The following is a 24,528-nucleotide window of genomic DNA, read 5'->3' on the forward strand; positions in this document are numbered from 1 at the left end:
TTACTTAGATTACTTCCGATACAGTTCTTAGCAGCATTGGACAGCCAATTTTGTCTATAACTGAATCATGGTTATACAAACCTTGTACGTATTTCGGATAATGAAAACTCAAGAAATACCAAACAAGTCTCGACAAATGTATGATTACGGCTTAAAAGCTAACTGTCAAAATTCTCTTTGAAAGGAAATTCCGGACAAACCGTTTCTGGCCAAACACAGTTCACAGCAGTTTAAGAAAGAGAAAACTTTTCTCTTTTGGGTTCTACCAACACCTATGGTTGGCGAGTACCCGTTTGTATAGAATTTCCTTTCAAAGTTAATTTTGACAGTTGGATTTTAAGCCGAAATCATATGTTTTTCGAGAAGAGATTCTTTATTCTACTCTACGCGGCACTTTTTGCATTTATATCTAACAATCACCACTGATCAAACAAGTTTAATTGACCTTAAAATACGAATACCTAACAAGAACAAGTACAGCAACTAAGCTAATTTATTTTAATCTCATTTTCCAATCAAGTTTTGGAGTAATTTTAGTCGATTTAGGCCAAATATGATGTGATTTTCCCCCTTGTCACTGTCAAGCAAAAAATGATTGTGAGCTCAAAATTTGCCTAACAAATGAGTGTATGCAAATAAAAACCGGCAGGACAAACCATGCATCGTAAAATTTAATTTCGATTAATTCGATCAGTTGTCTAAAAAAATCAAACATTGAATTAAGGCTGAGCTTCTGCGGCTTAGGAGTTGCTGCTGTAAAACTTCAGAACTATTTTTAATTTATTTTCTTTGTAAACACCTTCTTGTTTGACACTATAGGATAGGAGTCAAGGAATGGAAGGTAATTCAATTTAATAGAATAATTTTATTTTTATCATTTTACGTACCAACTAGTGATCTTTGACGTCAGCTTTCCAACTGACTCGTACACTAGGGGCAGATCACTTGTGATGCATTTTGAAAAATCAGCGAAATTAAATGCATTTCGTTCCATCAAAAGAGAAATTCAAAATGTATTTTGCGTTGCGTGCAATGTATTTTGCGTTGCGTGTAAGACGTCAAAACCCTACAAAAAACTAGCCCTATATTCAACACATCGTCGAACAAAGTGGATCAGCGTAGGACGATTATTAAACTAACTTTTGTGCGAGGGAGTACAAAGTTGATGAAAAAATGGAAATTAAATTAAATTAAATTTTTCTAATTTGATGCAAATTTGTTATACATTCCTAGAGTGATCTTCCCCTAGCTCGTACATCAAAGAACACCAGTACGAATTTGATACTTGAAGTTTATAATTCACTTTTATATTCTAATATATTAAAACTCAAGTTTTACTCAGCATGGTTCCGCCCTCCCGATTTTCATTTCGGGCCACTCAAATACAACAAAATTTACTTCCAACTAATCTCTCTCAGTCCTCCAGCGACGCTCCCTTCCGCCCGTTGGATTTAGCGTTGAGCGCCGATTTCCCGTTCGGATGTCCACTGACTTCCAGCTTCGGGCTGGTCGAGTGCTCCGTTAGACCCGATTCGATCGAATTTCTCGAGCCGGATGAACTCTTTCGGTGCCGTACCGGTTTCGTGTTACCGGAACATTTAGCAACGAAGCGCAGCTCGGCGATCAGCTCCTCTCGGAAGGAAACCTACGGTGTGAGAAGTGATGGGATTAGATATAGGTTTCGTTCGGATTTGGGTTGGTTGCAGGAAATCAGACATGAAAACATAAATCAGAACTCTATTGATTTACGCTATGTTATATTCATATAGGAACAGGTTTAGTTTGATTTGTAGCAGAAATGTTTAGTCCTAGATAATTTTATTTGTTTGTGCCAAACAGAAAAGTTCTATTTCAGTTCTTTCTGATTTTTTAGAATATTGCAAATATTTGCTTGCTGGACAATCTTTTCGCTCGGTAGAAACTGAAAAAGACAAAATCTTAATCTTTTATGAATGATTCTAATGAGGGCCTTGATTGAAAAAATATTCGAGATGTTTTTTTGGCAACCCTGCCACTGCTCTAGAAGTAAACAGAGTGGATCCTTTTTTGACAGTTCGTTTAGATCTAGAGCAGTCTCTTTGTTTTTAATTATACTGATTCAACATCTGGTAATTTAATTGACTAACAAGCTTGCTATTTAAAGTGAAATCAACCCGTTACTTACTGTTATCGTTGCAGGAACTTCCCGTTCCCAGCCTTCACTCGTGTCGCATTCTATAACGCAGACGTTCAAAAAGTTCGAAGCAGAAGCAGCAAAGCATACAAGGATGACGCACGGCACAACGAATTCAACATGTTAGTAGCATTTGATTACATACACCCATCGAGAGTTACAATCATACAAGCTGACAGACGCAGTGCGCCAAGTTTCCGCTAGAATTTACCTTCTCTCGGCGGGCACGGCTTAAAATGTGGCAAAGTAGATCACAACAGCCGATAACCATGGCCGTTGAGCAACCAACGCTCAACACGAAAAACACACCGCCCACGTTGTCCATGCCGAGCTCTTCGGCACCGTCATCGGTTGAACTTTGCTGCAAAAGGGGGGGACCTGGGTTAGCGTGGAGGTTAGTATGTGTACTACTGAATAGTAATGTGATCGGGATCGCTAATATTAACCGTTATGTTCTCTACCAGGAAAAGGGGCTTTGGAAACTATGAGCGCTAATAACAAACGGTTCCCGAGGCGATCTTTCGGATTAATGTCTCGGGCATGAATCTACTGACGTGCATTCGAAAACACCAAAAAACTCCGAACGGGGTTCTGGAAGGAATCAAAAATTATGTGCACGGGATTCGGAGCAGCAGCAGAAGCAGCAGTAGGAACATGGTGGTGATCTGTCTAGAGTGAACTTGTGGAAGCATCTATTCTATTCACCGGGAACCAAATGCTAAACTGTAACCGTAAGCGATAGATATTTCGATATTTCGAACCTTGAGATCCCGCGAGCGGCTGTGTACATCGCACAGCATCTCACAAAAGCTTATAAACACGGCGACCACACAGCCCACGATCAGCAGCACGAACACGCCTCCTACGTTGGCAACCTCGAGAGCAAGAGCTCCACTTTCCTCCATTGCGTTCTGGAGCAGAGCGGTAAGTTTGACAGTGGTTTATTTTGAACAGCGAAAATTGAATGGCATTTGAAAGAAACCAACTTTTAAGTGGGACAACGGATCACTTACCTCACAGGCACCACCTCCACGTTTCTCCTTCCACCACTTGCGTTTAAGGGATGTTAGAACGCCTTGTTCCTGTAGCCGCAATACAGCTTCACTTAAAGCGCTGCGATACGGTGAGTCTGGAAAATTAGTTAATGTTAGAATGGTATATTTATTTGGAACCCCTGTAACACACTTTTCCGCATCGCAATTCCATATCCCTTGTCGTCGAGCAAATCGCCGATCTGCGTCACGTCACACTCCCGCTCTACAATGTACTCGATCGAGGTGGACTCCATTAGGAAGGCATAGTTTTCCGTCTTCACCCGGTTTAACCCCTCCGGGTTAGACGAAGTCAGCAAATCCGGATTCTGTATCATGTAGTGGTACATCTTTTGGTACACCTCATCTTCGGCATCCTTGAAGAAACTAAACGTACTGCCATCCCGTTTGGAACCATACTTGATCTTTCCGCTGGCGGCCGCCAAATCCGTAGCGCTGCTGATCGGTGAGTGTATCTGTTCCACCGTCAGGAAGGCAGCTAGATTGGCAGTGTAGGATGAAACCATGATGAGCGTGAAGAACCACCAGATGGAAGCTACGGCGCGGGTCGAGGAGGCTCTGTAAGAAAAACAAACGAATTATTAGTACATTTAGCGATCAAACAACGGCGATTTGTTTACTTTGGTGCAATTTCAGAACCCTGCTGTAGCAGGGCACCGATCGTGAACCACATCGAATTGCTAAAGCTGAACTGATTCTCTAGCTCCTCTGGTTCTTCAATGCACGGGTAAGGATTGTCCCATTCCTTGGGAGAAAGTCGTCCCAAGATGAAAAGTGACAGCGAAACGGTCATGTAGGCAGCTCCCAGATACAACCAAACCTGTTTTGAAAAAGGAGACATGAAGGAGAACAGCGATGGAGGTTCCTTGGTAGGTTTCCGATATAGGATGGAGATTCCTGGAAAATGCAAGCCGAAATTAATTTTTGTCCATACAAATATTACATCCACCCACCAAGATTCATGAAAGGCATCGTAAAATCTACGGCACTCTCCCGATCGGACGTGATGGTTAAATCGGTGATCGCCAAATCGGCACGCCACTCCAGCAGTTCCTGAACCATTCCGTTCCACTTTCCAGTTTCGCGGTTCAAAGAACCGTAAACTCCGTCCTCCTGCAGTATGAACGTGTAGTTGAAACCAAGCAGCAGTGACAGCTCGTTGATCAAATCGATTCCGAATCCCTCGAAGCGATCGTTACCGGTCAGTCTGGTTGGAGAATCTTTCAGCATTCCGTACGGAGGAGACTACAAAAATAAAACAGAAATAAGTTAGAATTCTCGAAGTTACGAAACGGAACCCACCAATGCAGTAAGAACTCGAAAAGTTCGATTCTGTAGAGTCGCATCGTCGAACGCCAACGCGGCACCTTCCTTCTTGCGGGTGGAATTCAGACCCTCCGTAGAGTTCCACACGGCAACCTTCTCCAACCCGGCCGGTCCAAGTTCAACAATATCCAGCAGAAAGTCCGACCGGCGGCCCTCATGGTCAAACTTAAGCGCCCGCGTCAATCCATGAATGGTAGATGTTTTCATGTAGTTGATAACACTGTATCCGCTTTTCCAGGTAACATCGTCTTCACACTTGATCGGAATCGCTTCCAGCGGATGCGGTGGATCCGTTCCGATCAGATAACGTAACGCCTCGGCAAACAGTAGAACCGCATCGTACATCAGAGCGGTTTCCACACGCATAGTTGCCGGGCTGAGCCCTTCGTTCAGTTCCAGCGTTCGGGATATTTGTGAAGCGTTCAAAAAATCGGTGACCTGTCGAATTTTATCTTCCTCCGGGTCGACCATCCGTACGCCGGTGATGTTAGTTCCACTGTACTGGTACGGTTCCAAATCGATCGTGTGCAAATCCAGTGAAGTGATGATGATCTGATGATTGTCCGTCAACAGACCAACCTGTTGAGCCTGCTTCAACACCTCCGGCATCGATTCAATCGAACAGGCAAAAATAATATTTCTATCTTCAGATTGCTTAACCCGTCTCAGCACCGGCCGGAAGTTCCCATTCAGCTTCAGATCCAACTGACGAACGGTAATGGTGTAACCTTTCGGGTCGTACATTTTCAGTAGATTCGCTATCCCCGGCAACCACGGTTCGGACTCGTAGATGATGGTAAATTCTTTCCACTCGAACGCCACTATCAGATCGAGAAAGACCCGACCCATGGTGTGCGGGTGGGGATGGATGTTTAACGTTGGCAGCTGCGAATGTGCATTCCAGCGGGTCTCGATGTGTGGCATCTCCTTTTCATCGCAGATGCTGTGCACGTGGGCTGCGGATCGGGGCGAGCTGGGACCGAAGATGGCGGCAACGCCGGACTGGAAGGGGGGAAATAATTTGAAACTCGATTTGAATTGTGGAACATGATAGTGCATAAATAAACTGGATATTCTTCGTAAAGAACGTGTTGGATCATGACACAAACATTGTTTATTATAGTATTATTTGACAGTTGGATAGGTCGGGAAATAATTTATGCTAAATGAATAAATAATTATCTAATCCTGCATCGGTTTCGATTTCGACATTCGTGTCATCCGGCTATCGTCGCACGGTTTTTAGTAGCAACACAGACTAACAGACATAGCACTCGAAAACAATGCTTCGTCCGCTTTAACGTACATTTTAAATATATTTGTAGTTGGGATTGTGGCCGCATTTGCGATGGTGTCGCTACTGACATATGAACAAGCATGCGAGGGATAGACCACTAGTGAAAAATTGTTCGCAAGCGTGAGGTAGTAAATCAGTGTTTGGAACCGTGTATAAAAGATGGAGATAGTGTTCTGGGAAAATGAGCGGATCGATATTTTTAGAGGAATTTTCTCATAGTGTTATGTCTATTAGTCTATGATAGCAATTCGAAACAGATAAATTTTCTGTTCCCTCATCCTATTATTGCGTCCATTCATCACAGTCGTGTCGCTTGCCAATGAATAGATTTGAACGAAATTTGAACTGGAGTTGCCGGAAAATATTTCCAAAAGCAAATCGACTGGTTGCAATCGACAGAACATAATTAACAGGTGAATTAGGATGCTTCGGCGTCGATCAGAAAATCATTGAGCATCAATACGCAAAGGTTGGTTGGTGGAATCGAATACAAATGAGATGACGTACCTCTTATAGTATGAATTTAAAAAAAATACCACGCAAAGCAATTCGACGGGAAACAATTCACCATGAATTGTTTCCGACGGGAAGAATAATTTTTTATTAAGTTTATTGAACTGTTCTATTTTGAAATAACGTATTTATTAGAAGTAAAGGGCGAACACGAAATTATTGCGACACATTCAACAGGGCACAACTTTTTACCATTGGGTAAAAATCAACCAAATTTTGCACACTTTCTCATTGATGTGTATTGTTTACATGCTGTCAAACTCGAAGTCGTGTTTTTCGATTCAACGAAAATGGAGGTGAACCAACGCGAGTCGAGAGAACAAATTCTTTCCAAACACCTGGAATTTCCTGACCTGTCGCACCGGCAGTTGGGAAAAATGTTGAACATTCACCATTCAGCCGTCTCCAGAGTGTTGAAGCGGTTCCAGGAGCGGTTGACGTTGGACCACGGCAAAGGAGCTGGAAGAAAACCGGGACCGGAGAACAAAAAGACGGAGGGAAAGGTGAAGCGGATGATTAAAGCAAATCCCAACGTCTCAAGCCGTGATTTGGCTAAAAAGATCGGCATGTCGCAGAGCTACGTCCAGAATGCAAAGAAGAGAGTTGGACTACATACATACAAGGTACAGAACTTCCCAAACCGCGATGAGCGGCAACAATCGACGGCTAAAACTCGGGCACGGAAGCTCTACGAGAAGATGCTGACAAAATATGGCTGCTGTGTGATGGGCGACGAAACGTATATAAAAGCCGATTTTAAGCAAATTCCGGGGTTGGAGTTTTTCACCGGCAAGAGCAAGTTCTATGTGGACGACAAATTTAAGAAGAAGAAAATGTCGAAGTTCGCCTCCAAATATCTCATTTGGCAGGCCATCTGCTCTTGCGGACTGAGCCTTTCGTGACAAAGGGCACAGTAAATGGCGAGATCTACAAATCTGAGTGCCTCGAGAAGCGCCTTTTGCCGTTCTTGCAGCAGCACGACGAAGCTCCGCTATTTTGGCCAGATTTGGCATCATGCTACTATTCTAAAAGTGTCCTGGAGTGCTATGAGGCCAATTCTGTCCATTTTGTTCCAAAGGACATGAATCCGCCAAACTGTCCGGAGCTGCGTCCGGTGGAGCAGTACTGGGCAATGATGAAGCGGGAACTTCGGAAGAGCAAGAAGACAGTCAAAGACGAGAAGGACATGTTAAGAAAATGGAAAAAAAACTGAGAAATTGGTACCGGATGACACTGTAAAGGCTTTGATGGAGGGCATCAAGCGAAAATGCGTTCAAATTTACACTCAAGACTCCATCGATTAACTTTTCTTTTGATTTTTGAAGTAAATATATGTATAAAACTACCCTAAAATTTTGGTTTGATTATAAACATTATAAGAAAAGTGGCATGACATTTTCGGTGTCGCAATAATTTCGTGTTCGCCCTTTAGTGGAATTTATGTTTTGATAGCGTACAGTCGTGATTCGCTGGTTGGACACTCTTTAACTGGACCGTTTTTTAGTTGGACTTCCGCTAGTTGGACCATTGTGCAACTAAAAAATATCTGAATGCCAAAATTTCATGTCAAATCTACTTTGACAATCTATCTATCAATCTTTTACACTACTAACGTCTTCTTTGGAGAGTTTTTGACATTTGTCAGTCGGTCCAACTAGCGAATCTAATTCGTTAGTTGGACAGAGGCTGTGGCTTACTTACCCTACCGTTCAGGCTAGAGCCTTGTTGTTTCTTGCTGTATGCAGAAGCCGTCTCCACTCCACTCGGTCCATTGCTGCTTGTCGCCAGCCTCGCAATCTTCGAAGGGTCCGCAGTTCGTCCTCTATCTGGTCGATCCACCGTGCTCGCTGTGCGCCCTGTCTTCGTGTTCCTGTAGGGTCGCCCTCAAGAACCATCTTCACCGGGTCATCGCCCGACATTCGTTCTTCCGGCAGCTGATGCAACTCATGGTTCATTCGCCTGCGCCACGTTCCGTCTTCCATCTGCACGCCACCTTAGATGGTACGCAACACCTTTCGTTCGAAAACTCCAAGGGCGCGTTGGTCCACCACGAGCATAATCCAGGTCTCGTGGCCGTAGAGGACCACCGGTCTAATCAGCGTCTTGTAGATAATCAACTTCGTGCCGCGGCGAATTTTGTTAGTAGGCACGATTTCCCGCCAAGATCCGTCTCTGAATTTCTCTGCCGGTATCATTGTTGGCGGTTACCAGTGAGCCCAAATACACGAATTCGTCGACCATCTCGATTTCGTCACCGTCAATCCGAACTCTGGATGGGAGGTTCACATTGTTGTCTCTAGAACCTCTCATGTATTTTGTCTTCGAAACGTTGATGGCAAGTCCAATCCTGCTGGCTTCAGCTTTCAGTCTGATGTACGTTTCCGTCATCACCTCAAAGCTCCGTGCGATTATGTCAATGTTGTCGGCGAAGCCAAGAAGCTGGACGGACTTCCTGAACATCGTGCCACTCGTGTCTATCCCCGCTCTCCTTATTACACCTTCTAACGCGACGTTGAACAGCCGACACGATAGACCATCACCTTGCCGTAACCCTCGTCGAGATTCAAAGGGACTCGAGAGTGTCCCTGATACTCGAACAACGCACATCACCCGATCCATCGTCGCTTTGACTAATCGTGTTAGCTTATCTGGAAACCCGTACTCGTGCATTATTTGCCTTAGCTGATCTCGATCGATTGTGTCATATGCCGATTTGAAATCGATGAAGGAATGATGTGTGGGCACGCTGTATTCGAGGCACTTCTGCAGAACCTGCCGAATCACGAATATTTGGTCCGTGGTCGCGGGAGCCCATGAATTCCGCTTGCTAGTTCCCCACGAACTCCCTTGCAAATGGTGACAATCGGCGTCAAAGAATTTGGGAGAGGACATTGTAGGCGGCGCTAAGTAGTGTGATCGCGCGGTAGTTGCAGCAATCCAACTTATCACCCTTTTTGTAGATTGGGAAAACGACACCCTCCATCTACTCCTCCGGAAGAATTTCCTACTCCCAAATTTTGGCTATTACCCAGTGTAGCGCTCTAGCCAGTGTTTCATCACCGTATTTTAATAGCTCGCTGGGTAGTTGATCTATACCGGCAGCTTTGTTGTTTTTCAGCCGACCGATCTCCTCCTTGACTTCTTGGAGATCAGGGGCCGGTAGCCTATTGTCTTCTGCGCGTGCTCCAAGATCCGGTGCCATACCGCCTTCGTCCTCTGCTGCTTCACCGTTGAGCTGCTCGTCATAATACTGCTTCCATCTTTCACTCACCTCACACTCGTTCGTAAGAAGGTTGCCGTCTAAGTCCCTGCACATATTGGCTTGCGGAACGTAACCCTTGCGCGAACTGTTCAGCTTCTCGTAGAGCTTCCGTGTGTCGTTTACGCGGTACAGTTGTTCCATCGCTTCGTGATCTCGTTCCTCCTGTTGGCGCTTCTTTCTCCGGAGGACCGAGGTTTGCCTGTTCCGTGCTAGTTTGTATCGCTCCACATTCTGTCTCGTTCCCTGCTGCAGCATCCTTGCCCGTGCTGCATTCTTCTTCTCCAATAACTGCTTACATTCGTTATCGAACCAGTCGTTTTCTCGATTCGGAGTCGCTGTTCCATAGTGCCGCTATAGCAGTACTTCCTATGGCAGAACGGATCTCGCTGCAGCCATCTTCAAGAGTAGCTGCGCCCAGCTGTTCTTCCGTGGGTAGTGCTGCTTCCAGCCGCTGTGTGTAGTCTTGGGCAATCCCGGCGTTCCGAAGTTGCGCGATGTTGGGCCTTGGCGTACGCCCACGACGAGTGTTGTACACCGTCGAGAGTTTTGAGCGCATGCATACTGCAACTAGGTAATGGTCCGAATCTATATTCGCACTGCGGTAGGTACGAACGTTGGTGATGTCAGAGAAGAATCGCCCGTCGATTAGAACGTGATCGATTTGTTTTTCGATGCGTTGGTCAGTTGTTCTCCAGGTGGCTTTGGGGATATCTTTGCGGGGGAAGACGGTACTTCGGACTACCATGCCACGGGAGGCTGCGAAGTTCACGTATCGTTGGCCCGATTACCGGTCTAAACGTTCCTCCCCTTCCTACCTGAGCGTTCACATAACCGATGACGATTTTCACGTCCCGTTGCGAACAGCTGTCCTCCAGCTTCATATAGAACGCTACCTTCTCGTCGTCGGGTCTCCCATCGTGTGGGCAGTGTACGTTGATGATGCCGTATTGAAGAAACGGAATTTGATCCTCAACTTACACATCCTTGCGTCGATCGGAGTCCATCCAATCACGCCAAGCTCTGGTAGAAAGTAGCCGCACGATACAGTCAAGCAAAGTTCCAGCAGTGCTACGACTTCAAAGTTGCGTGGTTGGAGTTCGTCGTAGATTATCCTGTCGTAAGCTGGAAAACAGAGTCACCTGCAGTTCCACGTTCCGAGTTTCCAGTCGTAGTCCTTGTTTCGCCGCGTATGTCTTTGCCGATTGATCCGATTCGTATTTTCTTCTGCATTATTCGTAACGGTTAGTTTTCCAGGGTTAGTTTTCCTCCGGTGAGACAGGGGGTTGGGCCTTCCCCAACACCCTGTCTCGCCGGAGGACCATCGTGTCAGCTCTGTTTAGAGTCCCACGCTGATACGAGGACGATACAGCAGCCGCCCCTAACATGCAGAACAGACGCTGTTTTGAGCCGCCCCTAACATGACGCTCGGATGGACTCACCTTCCGAAAAGAGGAGCTCCCCTTCCCTATCAGCATACGACCATGGTCCCACCGGAGTTGGTTACCCGATCTTGCCTATGGTTACTCGCACCCCAGCTAGCACCCCGGGAGGTAGGGATAGGAGCTACTGGACAAGAGGCTAAGGACCACCGAATCTGTATTACGCATAGACTTTTCTACGGCTCATGTACGTACACGCCACATGACACAAATACTACATCACAAGCTAGTGGAAAATAATAAACAAAGACGGCAAAAGTAAATGGGATTGTTTTCAACCAGGAAACTGCATTAGTGTTCGTGAGACCGGTCGCAAAGAACTCAATTGCCCAGTCATTTACCAACCAAGGCTGCTGCGCAACCAGCGAATCACGACTGTAGAGAGATTACGGCCAATTAGAATAAAAAGAGAGATTGATGAATGATTTCGAAAGCTTGGTACTACAGCTATTAGTTCTGCTAGTTTTTTATGATTCAGATATAAATATAACAATTGCTATTAATCACGCGTCATGGGTCAAGGGAAACGACTGTTGATTAAATGAACATATAATTCTGAATGAATTGATACAGATTGACATTAGTTAGTTCGCATTTCTAACATTGCTTCAGAATGGTTTGGAACGAGGGGAACGTCTCTTCAGAATAATTGTTATATTCCATTCGATTTTGCATGAATTCATATTTTTTCGGTAATTTTAGAAAATTTAAACAATTTTCTATCAAATCGAGTATTGCGAAAAAATTACAACAAATTCTCGACAAACATATGATAACGGCTTAAAAGCCAACTGTCAAAATTTGAAAGGACATTCCGGTCAAACCGTAAACAAAATCGAAAAGTTTTCTCTTTCATTAACCGTTCGTAGAAACAACTCGAGATGTTTTCTGCGTTAAAATTATAGCGAATTAAGAGAAAAATATATTCTTTTTGTTTACTTTATGTATGAAGATCCGAAATTCTACTGTCGTGATTCGATGGTTGGACACTTTTTAACTGGACCGCTTTTTGGTTGAACCTCCGCTAGTTGAACCATTGTCCAACTAGAAAGCATCTGAACGTGAAAATCTCTTGTCAAATTTACTCTGACAATCGATCTGACAATATTTAGGGATGTGCACAGATGCATTTATACTGCCAACATCTCCTTTGGAGAGTTTTTGACATTTGTCAGTCGGTCCAACTAGCGAATCAAATTCGTTAGTTGGACAAAGCTGTGGCCCAACCAGCGAATCACGACTGTAGTACATAGATGCATCTAGGCTGCTTTATCAAAACGGTCAAAAATAAATTAGGACCCAAGGAGTGGGCACAATACTCACAATGAATGAATCGAAAGATGATGAATTAATCATTATTTAACATTCGACAAATGTTCTTCAAAATTATTTTTTTATAAATTATTTGACAGTGTAATACCAGTTTGAAGTCCCGATGAAAATTACACCAACTACATAGCTGAGGAATTTGAAATTATCCTCTCCCGCTGCAGTACCCAAGGAATGGGCCACTCGAAATGAAAATAATTGCCTTCATCCTGTTATTGCTCAATAACAATAAATTCAATTGATGATTATTACCTGCAAACAAACTCCGTGAAAGAGTACTACACAAGTGTTTCCGCGGAAGCCCGGTGCCGGCGGCACCGCAGGCCCAAGTTTTCCCTCTCAAACTTTTCTGCCCTTCCTTACTACCTACCTATACAATAACCGTGCAAAGGAAAGGCAATAGATAATAATCCATACCGACTCCGTGCCATCAGGCATTCCTTTTCCAACACAGCAAATGGGAAGGAGTAGGTACGCGCGCGCGAGAGAAAAACAATTAAAATTTTCAATTAAAATAAAAGCCAATAAACGTAAACCATCCGGTAGTTTGCCTTTCAACATCAGCACCCGCAATAAATGAATGGCTTCGTGGCCAGTGCCGCCAGATTGATGGCGATCGGTTTTGCTGTTCGTGTTACAAGTAGTTTAAAAAAAATGTACGGAAGCCGCTACCCAGTCAAACCCAATCTGGTATTCTGAATGGATTGAGTATGGATTCCAGGAATCCATTTCAGGCTTCCAGGAACACATTCAGAATTCCAGGAAACCATTTAGGGTAGTATAGAAAATTTAAGAGCGATCAGCAAAATACAACAGTTTTGTTTACTAAGCCTATTAGCCCTTTTGAAAAGATCATATGGAATTTGATTATTAAAGATGCTTACAAAGTACTGATACAGTCATCATTCGCTGGTTGGTTGTATTTTAACTGGACCGCTTTTAGGACCATCGCTAGTTGGAACATTGTCCAACTAAACAGCATCTGATTGTCGAAATCTCGTGTCAAATTTACTTTGACAATCAAACTGATAATAATTAGAGATGTGAGCAGATGCACTTTCGGTCTAACTAGCGAATCAAATTCTTTAGTTGGACAGAGGGTGTGGCCCAACCAGCGAATCACGACTGTATACATATTCTTGAACTCATCTAACGACCATAACAGAACAACCTTAACCACCCTCTTGAATCAACTAACCTAACCGCTGGCAACGCTGCTAGCTTCCGCCCGCCCGCTTCAAAATAAACAAACCAGTGGCACACTGTTGCCTTCCCTCTTATGGATGCTCCTCCTTTCCGCAATAGTCTGGCATCGAGCAGCGACGAAATAAAAGTAAATAAAAATATCACTTTACAGTTTATGGTTCGACTGGTAATCGCTGTCGCCACCAACCAACTAATCAACGGAGGCAGGAATTTACGTTAGAATGAACATCGGAAAACATGCGAGCGTGGTATAGTCGAAGCAGGCGGAGAAAGTTTCGACCCAAAATTGATAAGAAACGTGTATCAAAGCCAAGCTTTTCTCGCAGTTTAAATATTTGATTTGCCAAAACAGTTCAAATCGACACCGGTGCGGGATGCACAGCACATCCAACCAGCAGGGACGGACGTGTCTGGGAAATCCCGATACCATCTGCTGCGTCTGACTGGTGGTCATAAAATGGAAAGAAATAGAGGGAGAAAATTATAAACAAACTTGTTTGCAGCAAGTGAGAAATGAACAGCCAATTCAATTATTGTTGTTGATGGTAGCGGAACTGCGGTGGTGGTGGTGAATGGAATTCGTTTCCCCCCTATGATCCGAGAAAACATAGAACGATAAGATATGAAGACATTTTTACGATGTTATTGATTGATGTATTGAATGGGACCTCACAAGTTTTAAATCCAGAGGATGCGCAAATACATCGTGATTTATTATGGTTTGGATGATCAACCGAGCGTCTCCATTGAAGTTGCAATTATTTTAAGTTTGTTAGAGTTGAACTATTTTATTTTTCAAGTACAAATTCGAATGCATCGAAGCGATATGGTTACACTATTGAAATCAATACAACATAGAATGTATCGATTTTCACTCATTTCTGTCGGAAAAAGCTATTGAAACGTTTATATGTAATTAAAATAGTTCAAACCCGTATCACTCTCATCATCGCAGTACATTCCAACAAAACAGATGCAATGCACCGGACACCTCTCTCGTGATCCCACCAGAGCGTTATATTTATTTGCTATTAAGCATGGCAGCGGGGTGGCTTCAATTGATCCGGGCTCTATTTTACGCCCTCTCAGATGAAGTTTATTGACTGCCAAAGTTAATTAAAAAGATGGATCACTCCAACTATCGTTTAATGGCATCACCGGCTAGCTAGCGAACATCAGTAACAGCTTATGGAGGAAGTTGGGACCGGAGTGAGACGATTGAGTCAATAAAATGTGTATTTCTGTTAGTATTTACCGAATAGAATTTGACAATCGCATTTACTCTACAATCATTAAACAATAAATAAAAAAGTCCATTTGTATATGAGTATTCATCGTACCTTAACGATTAGTTGATTAAATAATATTAATAAGGAGTTGTACTTTCAGATAGAGTAATAAAAAAATCGATTTTTTGAAAAATAAAAAGGTATGTAACCCCTTAACAGAACAAACCTCTAATTCTAATACCGTGATCTCTATTTTGACTGGGCTAAAAGTCAAAGTTGACTCATCACTATTTTCACAATAAACGACAAGCTACGGCGGGTAGCCTACCGCTCACTGGCATCTCTTTAAACTAGCCTAGTCGCCTTCTCGTTTACTGGGGACCCTGTGGCTGAATCCGTTCCCAGTAAACTAAAAGGCGGCTAGGCGGGTTAAACTAGATGCTAGCGATCGGTAGGCTATTGAAACTTTGTTCTTGGCTATCCGCCGTAACTTGCCGTTTACTGTAAAAGTATAGTGTGGGTTGTCAAGTACTACCCATACCCGAGGGATTGCCCTTCCTATGATGATTCTCAGGGATAGACCGTTCCAACACCAAATTATGGTCTTGTCAAATTTTGGTCTTGTCAAACTGCAAATGACGTGAAAACTCAAGATGATATCAGATAAGGTATAGGCATACGTAAAGCGAGAGTTTTGGTTTTACAATTGGCAACATCTATATTGCATAAATACTGCTTTACTTCCAGAAAAAAAGTTGTTAAAATCGAAATTAATTAAAACAATGTTTTGAATATAGAAACTAGTGCTTTCAGCCTTTTTGAGGTTCTCAAGGCGTTTGCCACCAATAATATTATTGTACACACTTGCATGCACCTGATGCAGATGATCTTGAATCTGTTTTGCGCTTGTCAAATCTGCCACTCTTCTTATTCTTATTCGGACACGCTCTTCTTCCCTTTGGGGCAGACCCTCGCCCATACCCAGTAAACGAAAAGGCGACTGGGTGGGTTCAAATTGATGCTAGCAAGCAATAGGCTATTGAAATTTTATTCAATTCGCCGTTATTTTCCGTTTACTGTAAACAGAGTATGGGTAGTGTAAAACCAGAATCTTTTTACAATTTAGTAGAACATCGTTTCCATATCGAATTTTCCATATAACCTTAGAAAATCATTCTGAATATTGGAATATTGAACTCTTTCGATGTAATAAAATAAAAACTTCATTTTCCGTTTGATGGCCTAATTGTAATGAATTTACGCTCAATCGGCGTACCTTTGTTACAGCAGTATGAGTACCAACTTCGATTTGATATACGAGGCATCAGTTAACCATGCGATTTAGTCTTCCTTTAAATTTCTTCTTCCATGAAGCACACTTAGGGTGAAGTGTTCTAAATGAATCAAATCTTCAGGAAGTAGACTGCTAACCGATCTTGAAGCTTCGCCACAAAATTGTTGCTAAATGATAACTGATCTTATTTTAAAGCGACAACCATATTTCTAAAACACATGAGAAACCATATTAACTTCGACCTCTATTTCCTGTGGTTAAATCACAATCGAATCCAATTTCAAAACGATTCGGCTTAAAACTATTATTATATGAAAACAAAAAAAAAGCATAATAGCTAAACTGCTATATGATTTGTTTGCCTTCTTCCACCCATCAGCGCTGAATTATTTGATATTTGATACTGCAAACAGCATTCAACAGTCATCATCTTCCGCATCATTTGAATATTTCTGCCAGTGCACCAAATATTTATTTGCTCCAGTGGAGAATGGATGATGGAACCTCTCCCCGTTTCCATCCAACCATCGCCAGACTAGAAGTGGGAAACTCTGGGAAACGTTGGGCACGGCTGTAACGTTGTCGAGTGGAAAGTGAAGAGTGCTCTTCGCTCCTCTCCCGTTTAGAGTTTACGATTCGAAATTCAGTGAACAAACATAGAGGAATATGAAAAACGTAAACGATTCCAAATTGTTTACGATGTAAAATGTATCTTTTGAATGTGCCCTGCAATATACATTGATGCGGATAGGATTTTTCCCACCCCTATATTAACGAGACATGGTTCGGTTTTTTGGCGCAGGGCGTTGTTGTTGGATTAATATTTATTTGCATAGCAGCTGATGGGTTGTTGTTGGTCGAAACTGTCGGAATTTGTCCTTTTTGCCATTCTCATTTGTTGTAACATGTCACATGAGAGCAGAGCTTTGAGTGCATCGGTTTGACCGGTTTTGTTCTCATGAACAATCGACGACAATTGGAATAATTTGACCTTTTAACAGTGGTATCAACAGACAAAGGTTTTCAATGTGATAAAAAATAGAAGTTGGATGGGTAGATTACAGATAAAAATAAAACTTTGGCCAAATTCCTGACAACAAACGCATATTTTCAACTTGAAAGAAAATTTTTATTTTGATTATTATTCCTGATTAGGTTAAGACTAATATTTTCAAACAAAGGACAAAAGAATAGTCGGTTTTACTGAGTAGTTTTTAGATGACTTATTTTGCACTGCAAGTTTATACAGAACTGATTAGTAAAAACCGGCGAGCCTTGTTGATATAGCTGGCTACAAGCCTTCTACGAAGGAGTAGAGTATATGTACCAGCTAATCGGGTTGAAATTGACGAGGTCGTCTTCGATTCGAGTTTGTATTGCGCAGATCTGCTGACCTTCATCGGTTCTGCTCTACCCCAGTCATCAAATTTTCTGGCAGAGACCGCTCTGCTAGATTTCTGTCAGTCTTGGTTTGGCAGCCCTGTCAGATTTCTGCGCTTATCCTGTCGGATTAGTTGAGCTAGGGCGAACTCGGTTTCGCTCGCGTTTTCTGGCAAATTTTGACAGGAACCGAGCAAAACCCTGGCATAACTCGGACATAAACTGGGCAAAGATCCTGGCAATTCCTACCTGGTAGAGTTTAGCACGAATCGAGCAATACATCTGACAAAGACGTGGCAGGAAGCGTGCAGAGATCTTAGCCGTACATTTCTGGCTCGATTCTGGATAAAAGAGAGCAGCATCGGTTGGTTTAACCGCTTCTGTCAGAACTTTCTGCTTGCCACGCTGACCGGGATGTATTGTAAGTAAAGGTTTACCCACTCATTGGGTCCTAATCTATTTCTGTCCGGATTCTAATTGACAGGGCAACCTAAATGCACCTACTAGAATTTCAGATCTTCGTGCATAAAGCAACAAAGTAAACAAACAAATAATTACTTTCACCGTGATTATTTTCCCTGCTTTTACTGCGGATCCGATGCTGCTGGTGATGGCAGGAAGGCTACGGTTTCTTCCAATCGGCTGGGACTGCAGTGGCCGAGTTCTTCCGGTATGTCGCTGACTGCGGTAGTGCTTCTTTACAATTAGCTAGGGAAATGAACTACGTAAACGAAAGTAACCGCCTTGCTTCGTTAATCTTGGTAAGTAACTGGGGAGGAGAGCTTGGCTCGTTTGAATGATCCTCCACAGCGAGAACGGACAGTGCTTCGAATCTTTTACTTTTAGATTAGAGATTAGTGTTCCTTTACGGCGATTCTGTTCACTTGTAACTAGAGCACGGGCCGGCACTTTCTACGGGACATTACCGTCGCATACGCGCACTTAACCTGAACCGAACAGCCTAAAGTAAATGATGGAAATAATTGGTTTATTCCAGTACACGCTTTCTACTTCTAGTTACTTCGGAGCAAATAAAACTTACTCTTTTTTACTCCGATTTGCTACCAGATAAAAGTAAGAACTGAATAAACACTCACCCTCATCAGTTTGCACAGCTTCTTGGACACGTCGAACTCATCGCCGTACTTGACCGTAACGGGATAGGCCTCCAGCCGATAGTTTGAGTAGGACAGCTTCTCGTTGTTTACGGCTTCCACGGCGTACTGGAAGGCAAGCAACGCATCATCGGTGTCAGCATCGAAGAGGCCTCCTATTAAGATGGAAGAAGATTGACATTTGGGTAAAATTTTACAGTTCAGAATGGTTAATTTTTTGAGTAATATATGACAAGGGCAAGAAAGCCATCTGTCAAAATTCACTTTATTCGAAAATACCGGACTTCCCGTTACACATTTAGACTAAATCATTTATGACTTTTAGTTAAAATTTGACAGTTCGAAAGCTATTTTCTCTCGAATGGTATAATTGAACCGAGAGAGCGACCCACTTTAAATGTTGAAATTTGGATAGTTCCATATTAAATTTGCCAAAGGGCCAATAAGATTTGTAAACAAACTTTTATTTTGATGGTTTCTCTTAATTTACTATGATTTCAAAGCAGAAAATAATTGAAATTACTTCTACGAAGGGTAAAAATTTACATTAACGCAAATTTTTCATGAAATTCCACTCTGCAGCAGACTAATGAGCGAAACAAGTTTGTTTACAAAAACACTTTCGCCCTTTTGACGAATTAATATTGAGTTATTTAGAATTGACAGCTGTGAAAACCATTAATTGGTAGAGGTGTGAACATTTGTCGAATTTTTAAAATGTTTGTTTTCTTATTACATTAACCCATTCATGCCCATGTTGTTTGTGGACAACAACGTTTTTAAACAGCTATAACTTTTGATTGGGGCAAGATTTGCTCACAAAAACAAGTAAGGCTAAAAATCGTGACTATTGCCTTTCATTTGATAACTAACAGTTACAAGGACCAGCTCTAAAACTGAAGTTATTGCAATTAGTCTGATTGGATTCCAATGGAGCAGCGCTGCCAGGGGCAGTTTACGTTAACGATGAAAAAATGATTTTTTCATATATCTTCGTTATTGTTCAATATTATTGAAAACTGATGAAACTTATCAATTTAGAGTGCCTTTGGCTACGTTTTCCACGTAAGTGGACTATTGTTAATAATCTAGGAGAATTGTATTGAGCATTGGAAGGTAAAAATTGAGCAGCTTCTAGCACTGCGAGGGAAGCACCTATCTTTATGAAAAATGGCTTCTCGTGTTTCTTGACCACACTGCGTTCAAGAAAAAATAGTTTTGTAATCCTACGTGCACTAGAAAAAAGTTGGGCATAAAAGGGTTAAATTTGACAGTTATAGCCTCGAAACGTAAACCTCTACATCATGAAATAACCCAAGCAAATCTTGACACAACACGTTTTCGTTTCCATCTTTATCCTTTCATTTTCTATTGAAAAATATTGACTATCTCAATTAGTTATAAAAAATGTTTCCACCTTTCTATTCTGCATCATGGGTAAAAATTTCAACTATCGAGCTGTCAAATTGCAGCTGGAAACAGCTGATTCTAAACAATGGAATCACGTCGAAAGTAGTGCGCCTTATTCGTATAATCATGCGCTATAATGCGCACTACATCCGATGTCGTGGATTAGCACTGAACAAGAGAACAAAAAAAACGATTGTCGCTGGTTGGATTTTCCAGGTTTCAACTGAAACGATAATAACTATTTTTAACTATGCTCCAGAGCAGAGTTATTTTGCAAAAAATTTCGAGGTGTCAGATTTAAACCAAAAGTTAAAATTGTTAGCTGTCAACAACCATGTTTGACAAATAACGGAATTGTCCATGTTGCCATCATTTTATTGTCATCCACAGAGTACAGGCATCCGGTTTGCCATTCACATCTATTTACTGATGCCAATACAGTCGTGATTCGCTGGTTGGACCACAGCCTCTGTACAACCAGGCCCGTGCGCAAGGGGAGGGTTTTAGGGGTTCAAACCCCTCCCATGAGGGTATTGAATTATTTTTAAAAATGTATTAGTTTCTGTTTAGGAAAAAAATATACTGCGAGACGTTTTGACACATAAAATGTCATTTGAGTTTGGTCTTACCACAGATAACAGACGTTTAGGCTCGATTTGAATCGTGTGTAAATACCCGCTGCTGAAATTCTGAATAAATCAGACATCTGAAACACGTTTGGCAAACGTTTGTAGATGGCGCAGTGATCGATAGAATGCAGTTAGAGTGCAGCTGTCAAACGCGTGTAGCAAACAGTTGCGCAGATGGCAATAGTGAAACACGGATTTTCAACGTTTATCAATTTGAAAGTTTACACAGGTTTTTGAAGAAATTTTGTTCTAGCCCAAACGTCTGTTATCTGTGGTCTTACGTTTGGTTGTAGAAACCAAAGAAAAAACCTTGCGAGGGTGGCTGGAAAGGAATGTAAGCTAAGATGGTCGGCTACTTTGGATTGGTTCACGTTTCGACTTGTTTCGATATTAGCAACAGTTGTGAGTAGACCAGCTACACAGCAAAGTCGGTCAGCGGGAAGTCGGAGAAAATCGGGATATCGTAGTCTAGAGAAATTTCACCGCTTCGCTTCGTCAGAGTGGCTCACAGCTAAATGGCTCGCGAGAATGGGCTACGGTATCGGAAGAAATACCGCCGTCGAGGAACTCTCAGCACCAGCTAGCAGACAAATATAAACGAGTAACGCCAAGAAGGGTAAGATACCCTGCGAAGGTGGTTGTAAAGAGATGTAAATCATTGTGGGCGGCACCGCCGGATCGTTGGACTGCAAGCAAGAAAAATGGGAAAACATGACCGATTAACACAAAATAAAAAAGCAATAGAACAATCCCTACTGAAGTAGTATCTAACATTGTCCGGCATGCATGAAGATTGCGAGATACAAGAGGTTTAGGTTTAGTCAGTAGGCTTAACTACTACAAACCAATCCGACACTACCACGAGCTGGGTCGATTGGTACACAAGACTTGACCCTCTTGGCCTCGGCAAAAATCTTTAAAGTTTTAGGGTTTCTATATCTTTTATAAGAAACGTAAAAAATCAAAACCCTCCCCTTGAGAACTTTCTGCGCACGGGTCTGTGTACATCTAACGAATTTGATTCGTTAGTTGGACCGACTGACAAATCTGGATAAACATGTGAAAAGGGCATATCGCAAATGAGAGACTCTCTGTGTTTACTTTCTCTTTCGATTATTATGGCGTCATCATAAAACTTTCCAACATTGTTTCAATAAATATCGAAAGACTGATGTCGTCTCGCATATTATGCTAAGAGCGAAGGCTACATATTAAGAAGACTGATATCTCTTTTCTTCCCCCATACAAACGAGAAGCGACAGAGCTTACATCACCTCTATAGGAGGAAGGTAGGAAGCTTAATGTAAAAGTGTATATGTGTATGTGCTTTACTATGGGAAGTACCACCTTTACCCGCAAGTGGCGTTGCTGTCACTGTCTCCAGATTCTGGACAGTCAGTTGCCAGTCTTCTTGAAATGCAGTCTTCGCTAAGAGTTAACTGCCCATGATCGCATAGTTGTCCCGTTTTCTATGGGATTTCCTATCTTTATGCGACTGATATGCGATCATGGGCAGTTAAGGAGCCAACGTAAAAGCGGCCTAGTTATTGACGGAAGAGAATGTAAACACATAGAGGCTCTCATTTGCGATATGCTCTTTTCACATGTTTATCCAGAAATGTCAAAAAATCTCCAAAGAAGTCGTTAGTAGTGTAAAAGATTGATAGATAGATTGTCAAAGTAAATTTGACATTAGATTTTGACATTCAGATGCTTTTTAGTTGGACAATAGTTCAACTAAAAAGCAGCCCAGTTAAAAAGGGACCAACAAGCGAATCACGACTATAGTCGACATTACCATCTACCGAAGACTGTGACAATTGATTTCGTTACCCACTGGAGAATAACCCAGAAATATCTCCAGATCAGGGATACCAGGTATATTTTTCAAATGTCTTCACATTTCATGAAAAAATGACTTCATTTGTCTTCACCGACCAGGATTCTGAATCGGTTTTAGCTTTTGAGCCTGAATTGTGCCAGAAATTGGTCAGACAACCGAAACAAATTTGTCTTCAAAATGAAAAACCCGTCTTCACAACCTTTCAAATGTCTTCAAAATGAAGACATGTCTTCACATATGGCATCGCTGCTCCAGATACTAAAGCGAATATTGATATGGATCACGGGCGAACTTAACTTCCAGAAATCTCATCGACGTTTAAAAGCTACATTACCTTAATGGAATCTGAGAACGGCTTAAACTGCAGTTAGACGATTAATTATTAATTGGTTTTTTAAGTTAGTGTTTTTCAGCAAACGCTTTGGTTTTTAAATTTCCCGACGTTTCGGACGTTGTTTCTGATAGTCTTTTTCAAGGGAAACGTGAACTTGTATTATCAAAGGTATTAAATTGAAAATGAATTGTGCAATTGTAAAAAGCAAAATATGTTAAATTTTGGTATCCAGTCGTTAAAACAAGCTCGCTACATTGAATTATAAACAATCAACAAGAAACTCCAGCGTCTCTTTAAGAAATTTTTGAATGCTTGGGCCGTCAGTTTCGAGAAAATTTGCTTGAAATAATTTTATCCAAGCCCCGCATGGAAACCAAAAATCAACAAGATGCATAATATCATAAAAAGCTGATTGCAATCCGTACTTGTTGTATTTGCCAAAAATGTCTCATTCGCTAGATCTATTTGCTTATTGCGAATAGCTTTTTCAGGAATAGTTTTGCCTATCAAATGGAAACGAACAAACTGTATCAAATAGTTCCCCCTTCCCCACAGAAAAATCTGCAGCAAACCCGAATCTACCAATTGAACGAGCATCAAGCAAAAATGACAGCAACAAAAAAACGCACACTTTTTCTCATTGTTGGTAAACATAACTTTGCATGCAGATCTTCTCCTATTCCCGGCTAGTCGGGCAACCTACCGACTGTTTCCGGTCGGGCGCATCGCTTTTGCGACAAACAACCGGATGACTATGTATTTGGGACGCCATCTGTCTATCTGTCAGGCTGCTCTGCGCTCTGTCCCCGGCCAACATCCGCGTTAGTGAGACAAACCAAAAAAAAAAAAAAATACTCACCAATTTTAATGTGCTCCACCGTTTCGTCCGCATCGCTGTTGTATGCGGGAAAAACATCGAAATTCGTGACCAGAATGAGCACTAGCAGGAACATTCTTTTCCTATTTATCATACTGACAGCTGACGCCCGGAGGAAGATTCTATAGCATAGCCGAACTTTTTGTTCGTTCTTCGCACACACGCACGCTACAGCAGCTGACAGGCCCTTGCTCTTGCACAACCGGGAACGGGAACGGAACTGGCAGGTGACAGTTTTATCTTTCGCGACGTTTACGTAATCACAATTCGACCCGTGGTAACCTTTCGCGTTATGGAAAAAAAGTTCAGTCCATTGATTCCGGTAGATTCAGGATGCAACGCTGACAACAATCGAGCGACGCCGTTGTTGGATTGTTTTGAAATTTTCAAGAAAGTATTTTTCTTCAAGCGAGTTGATTTTTTTCGCTCTTCGAGGCCACTTGAGAATTACAGATAAAAATCACATTTTAGTGTATTTGTAGATCATTTTCTTGAGACACTTTATCGCGTAGTTCTGCATTGGGTTGCTGGGCACAGATTAGTCAAGTTTTGTTCCAGAACAACGTGAATTTAAGAGCTAAAAAACGAGGCTAAATTTTCACGGACAAAGCACATTTGTCACACTTTACTTTTCGTGTCAACTTTTCACGGCAAATCTTCACTTAGGACTGAGCGGGGTGCACTTTTTGCTCCACGGCAGCTGACGACGGCGACGGCGTCGACCGCGATGATGCGACGGTGTGAGATCTGAGAGATACGTTAAATGTTTTGCTTCGCCGCCGGCCTGTGTCCAACAGATTCTAAAATTACTCATCCTGTT

At 42.2% G+C, this 24,528-nt stretch overlaps 1 protein-coding gene across 4 annotated transcripts; it reads right to left on the reverse strand.

Annotated features, from left to right (window-relative positions):
- Positions 1 to 116: 116 nt before the first annotated feature.
- LOC131685712 (glutamate receptor ionotropic, kainate 2) lies at positions 117 to 24,476 on the reverse strand. 4 transcript variants are annotated; one of them, XM_058969635.1, is made up of 11 exons: positions 23,691 to 24,476; positions 18,598 to 18,770; positions 4,528 to 5,553; positions 4,179 to 4,470; positions 3,846 to 4,122; positions 3,359 to 3,783; positions 3,187 to 3,302; positions 2,935 to 3,084; positions 2,385 to 2,534; positions 2,165 to 2,214; positions 1,520 to 1,645 (listed from the first exon to the last, which is right to left on the reverse strand). In XM_058969635.1, exons 1-10 carry the CDS (start codon positions 23,800 to 23,802, stop codon positions 2,167 to 2,169), a joined length of 2,769 nt encoding a protein of 922 aa, XP_058825618.1. In that variant the 5' UTR covers positions 23,803 to 24,476; the 3' UTR covers positions 1,520 to 1,645; positions 2,165 to 2,166. The 4 variants fall into 4 exon arrangements, with proteins under 4 accessions (XP_058825593.1, XP_058825612.1, XP_058825603.1 ...); XM_058969610.1 differs by lacking the exon at positions 2,165 to 2,214 and having other exon boundaries at positions 117 to 1,645; positions 23,691 to 24,474; XM_058969629.1 differs by lacking the exons at positions 2,165 to 2,214; positions 2,935 to 3,084 and having other exon boundaries at positions 117 to 1,645; positions 23,691 to 24,474.
- Positions 24,477 to 24,528: the final 52 nt, after the last annotated feature.

The sequence above is a fragment of the Topomyia yanbarensis genome, chromosome 1 (assembly GCF_030247195.1).
Source record: "Topomyia yanbarensis strain Yona2022 chromosome 1, ASM3024719v1, whole genome shotgun sequence".
NCBI lineage: Eukaryota > Metazoa > Arthropoda > Insecta > Diptera > Culicidae > Topomyia > Topomyia yanbarensis.

What these genes read in the sequence shown, in the direction of transcription:
- LOC131685712 (XM_058969610.1), bottom strand. Translation starts at nt 23,802, where the DNA reads ATGATAAATAGGAAAAGAATGTTCCTGCTAGTGCTCATTCTGGTCACG. An exon ending in TTCGAGTTCTTACTGCATTG is followed by an intron (nt 4,471 to 4,527) that starts GTGGGTTCCGTT and finishes TTATTTTTGTAG; the next exon opens with TCTCCTCCGTACGGAATGCT. An exon ending in GATGCCTTTCATGAATCTTG is followed by an intron (nt 4,123 to 4,178) that starts GTGGGTGGATGT and finishes TGCATTTTCCAG; the next exon opens with GAATCTCCATCCTATATCGG.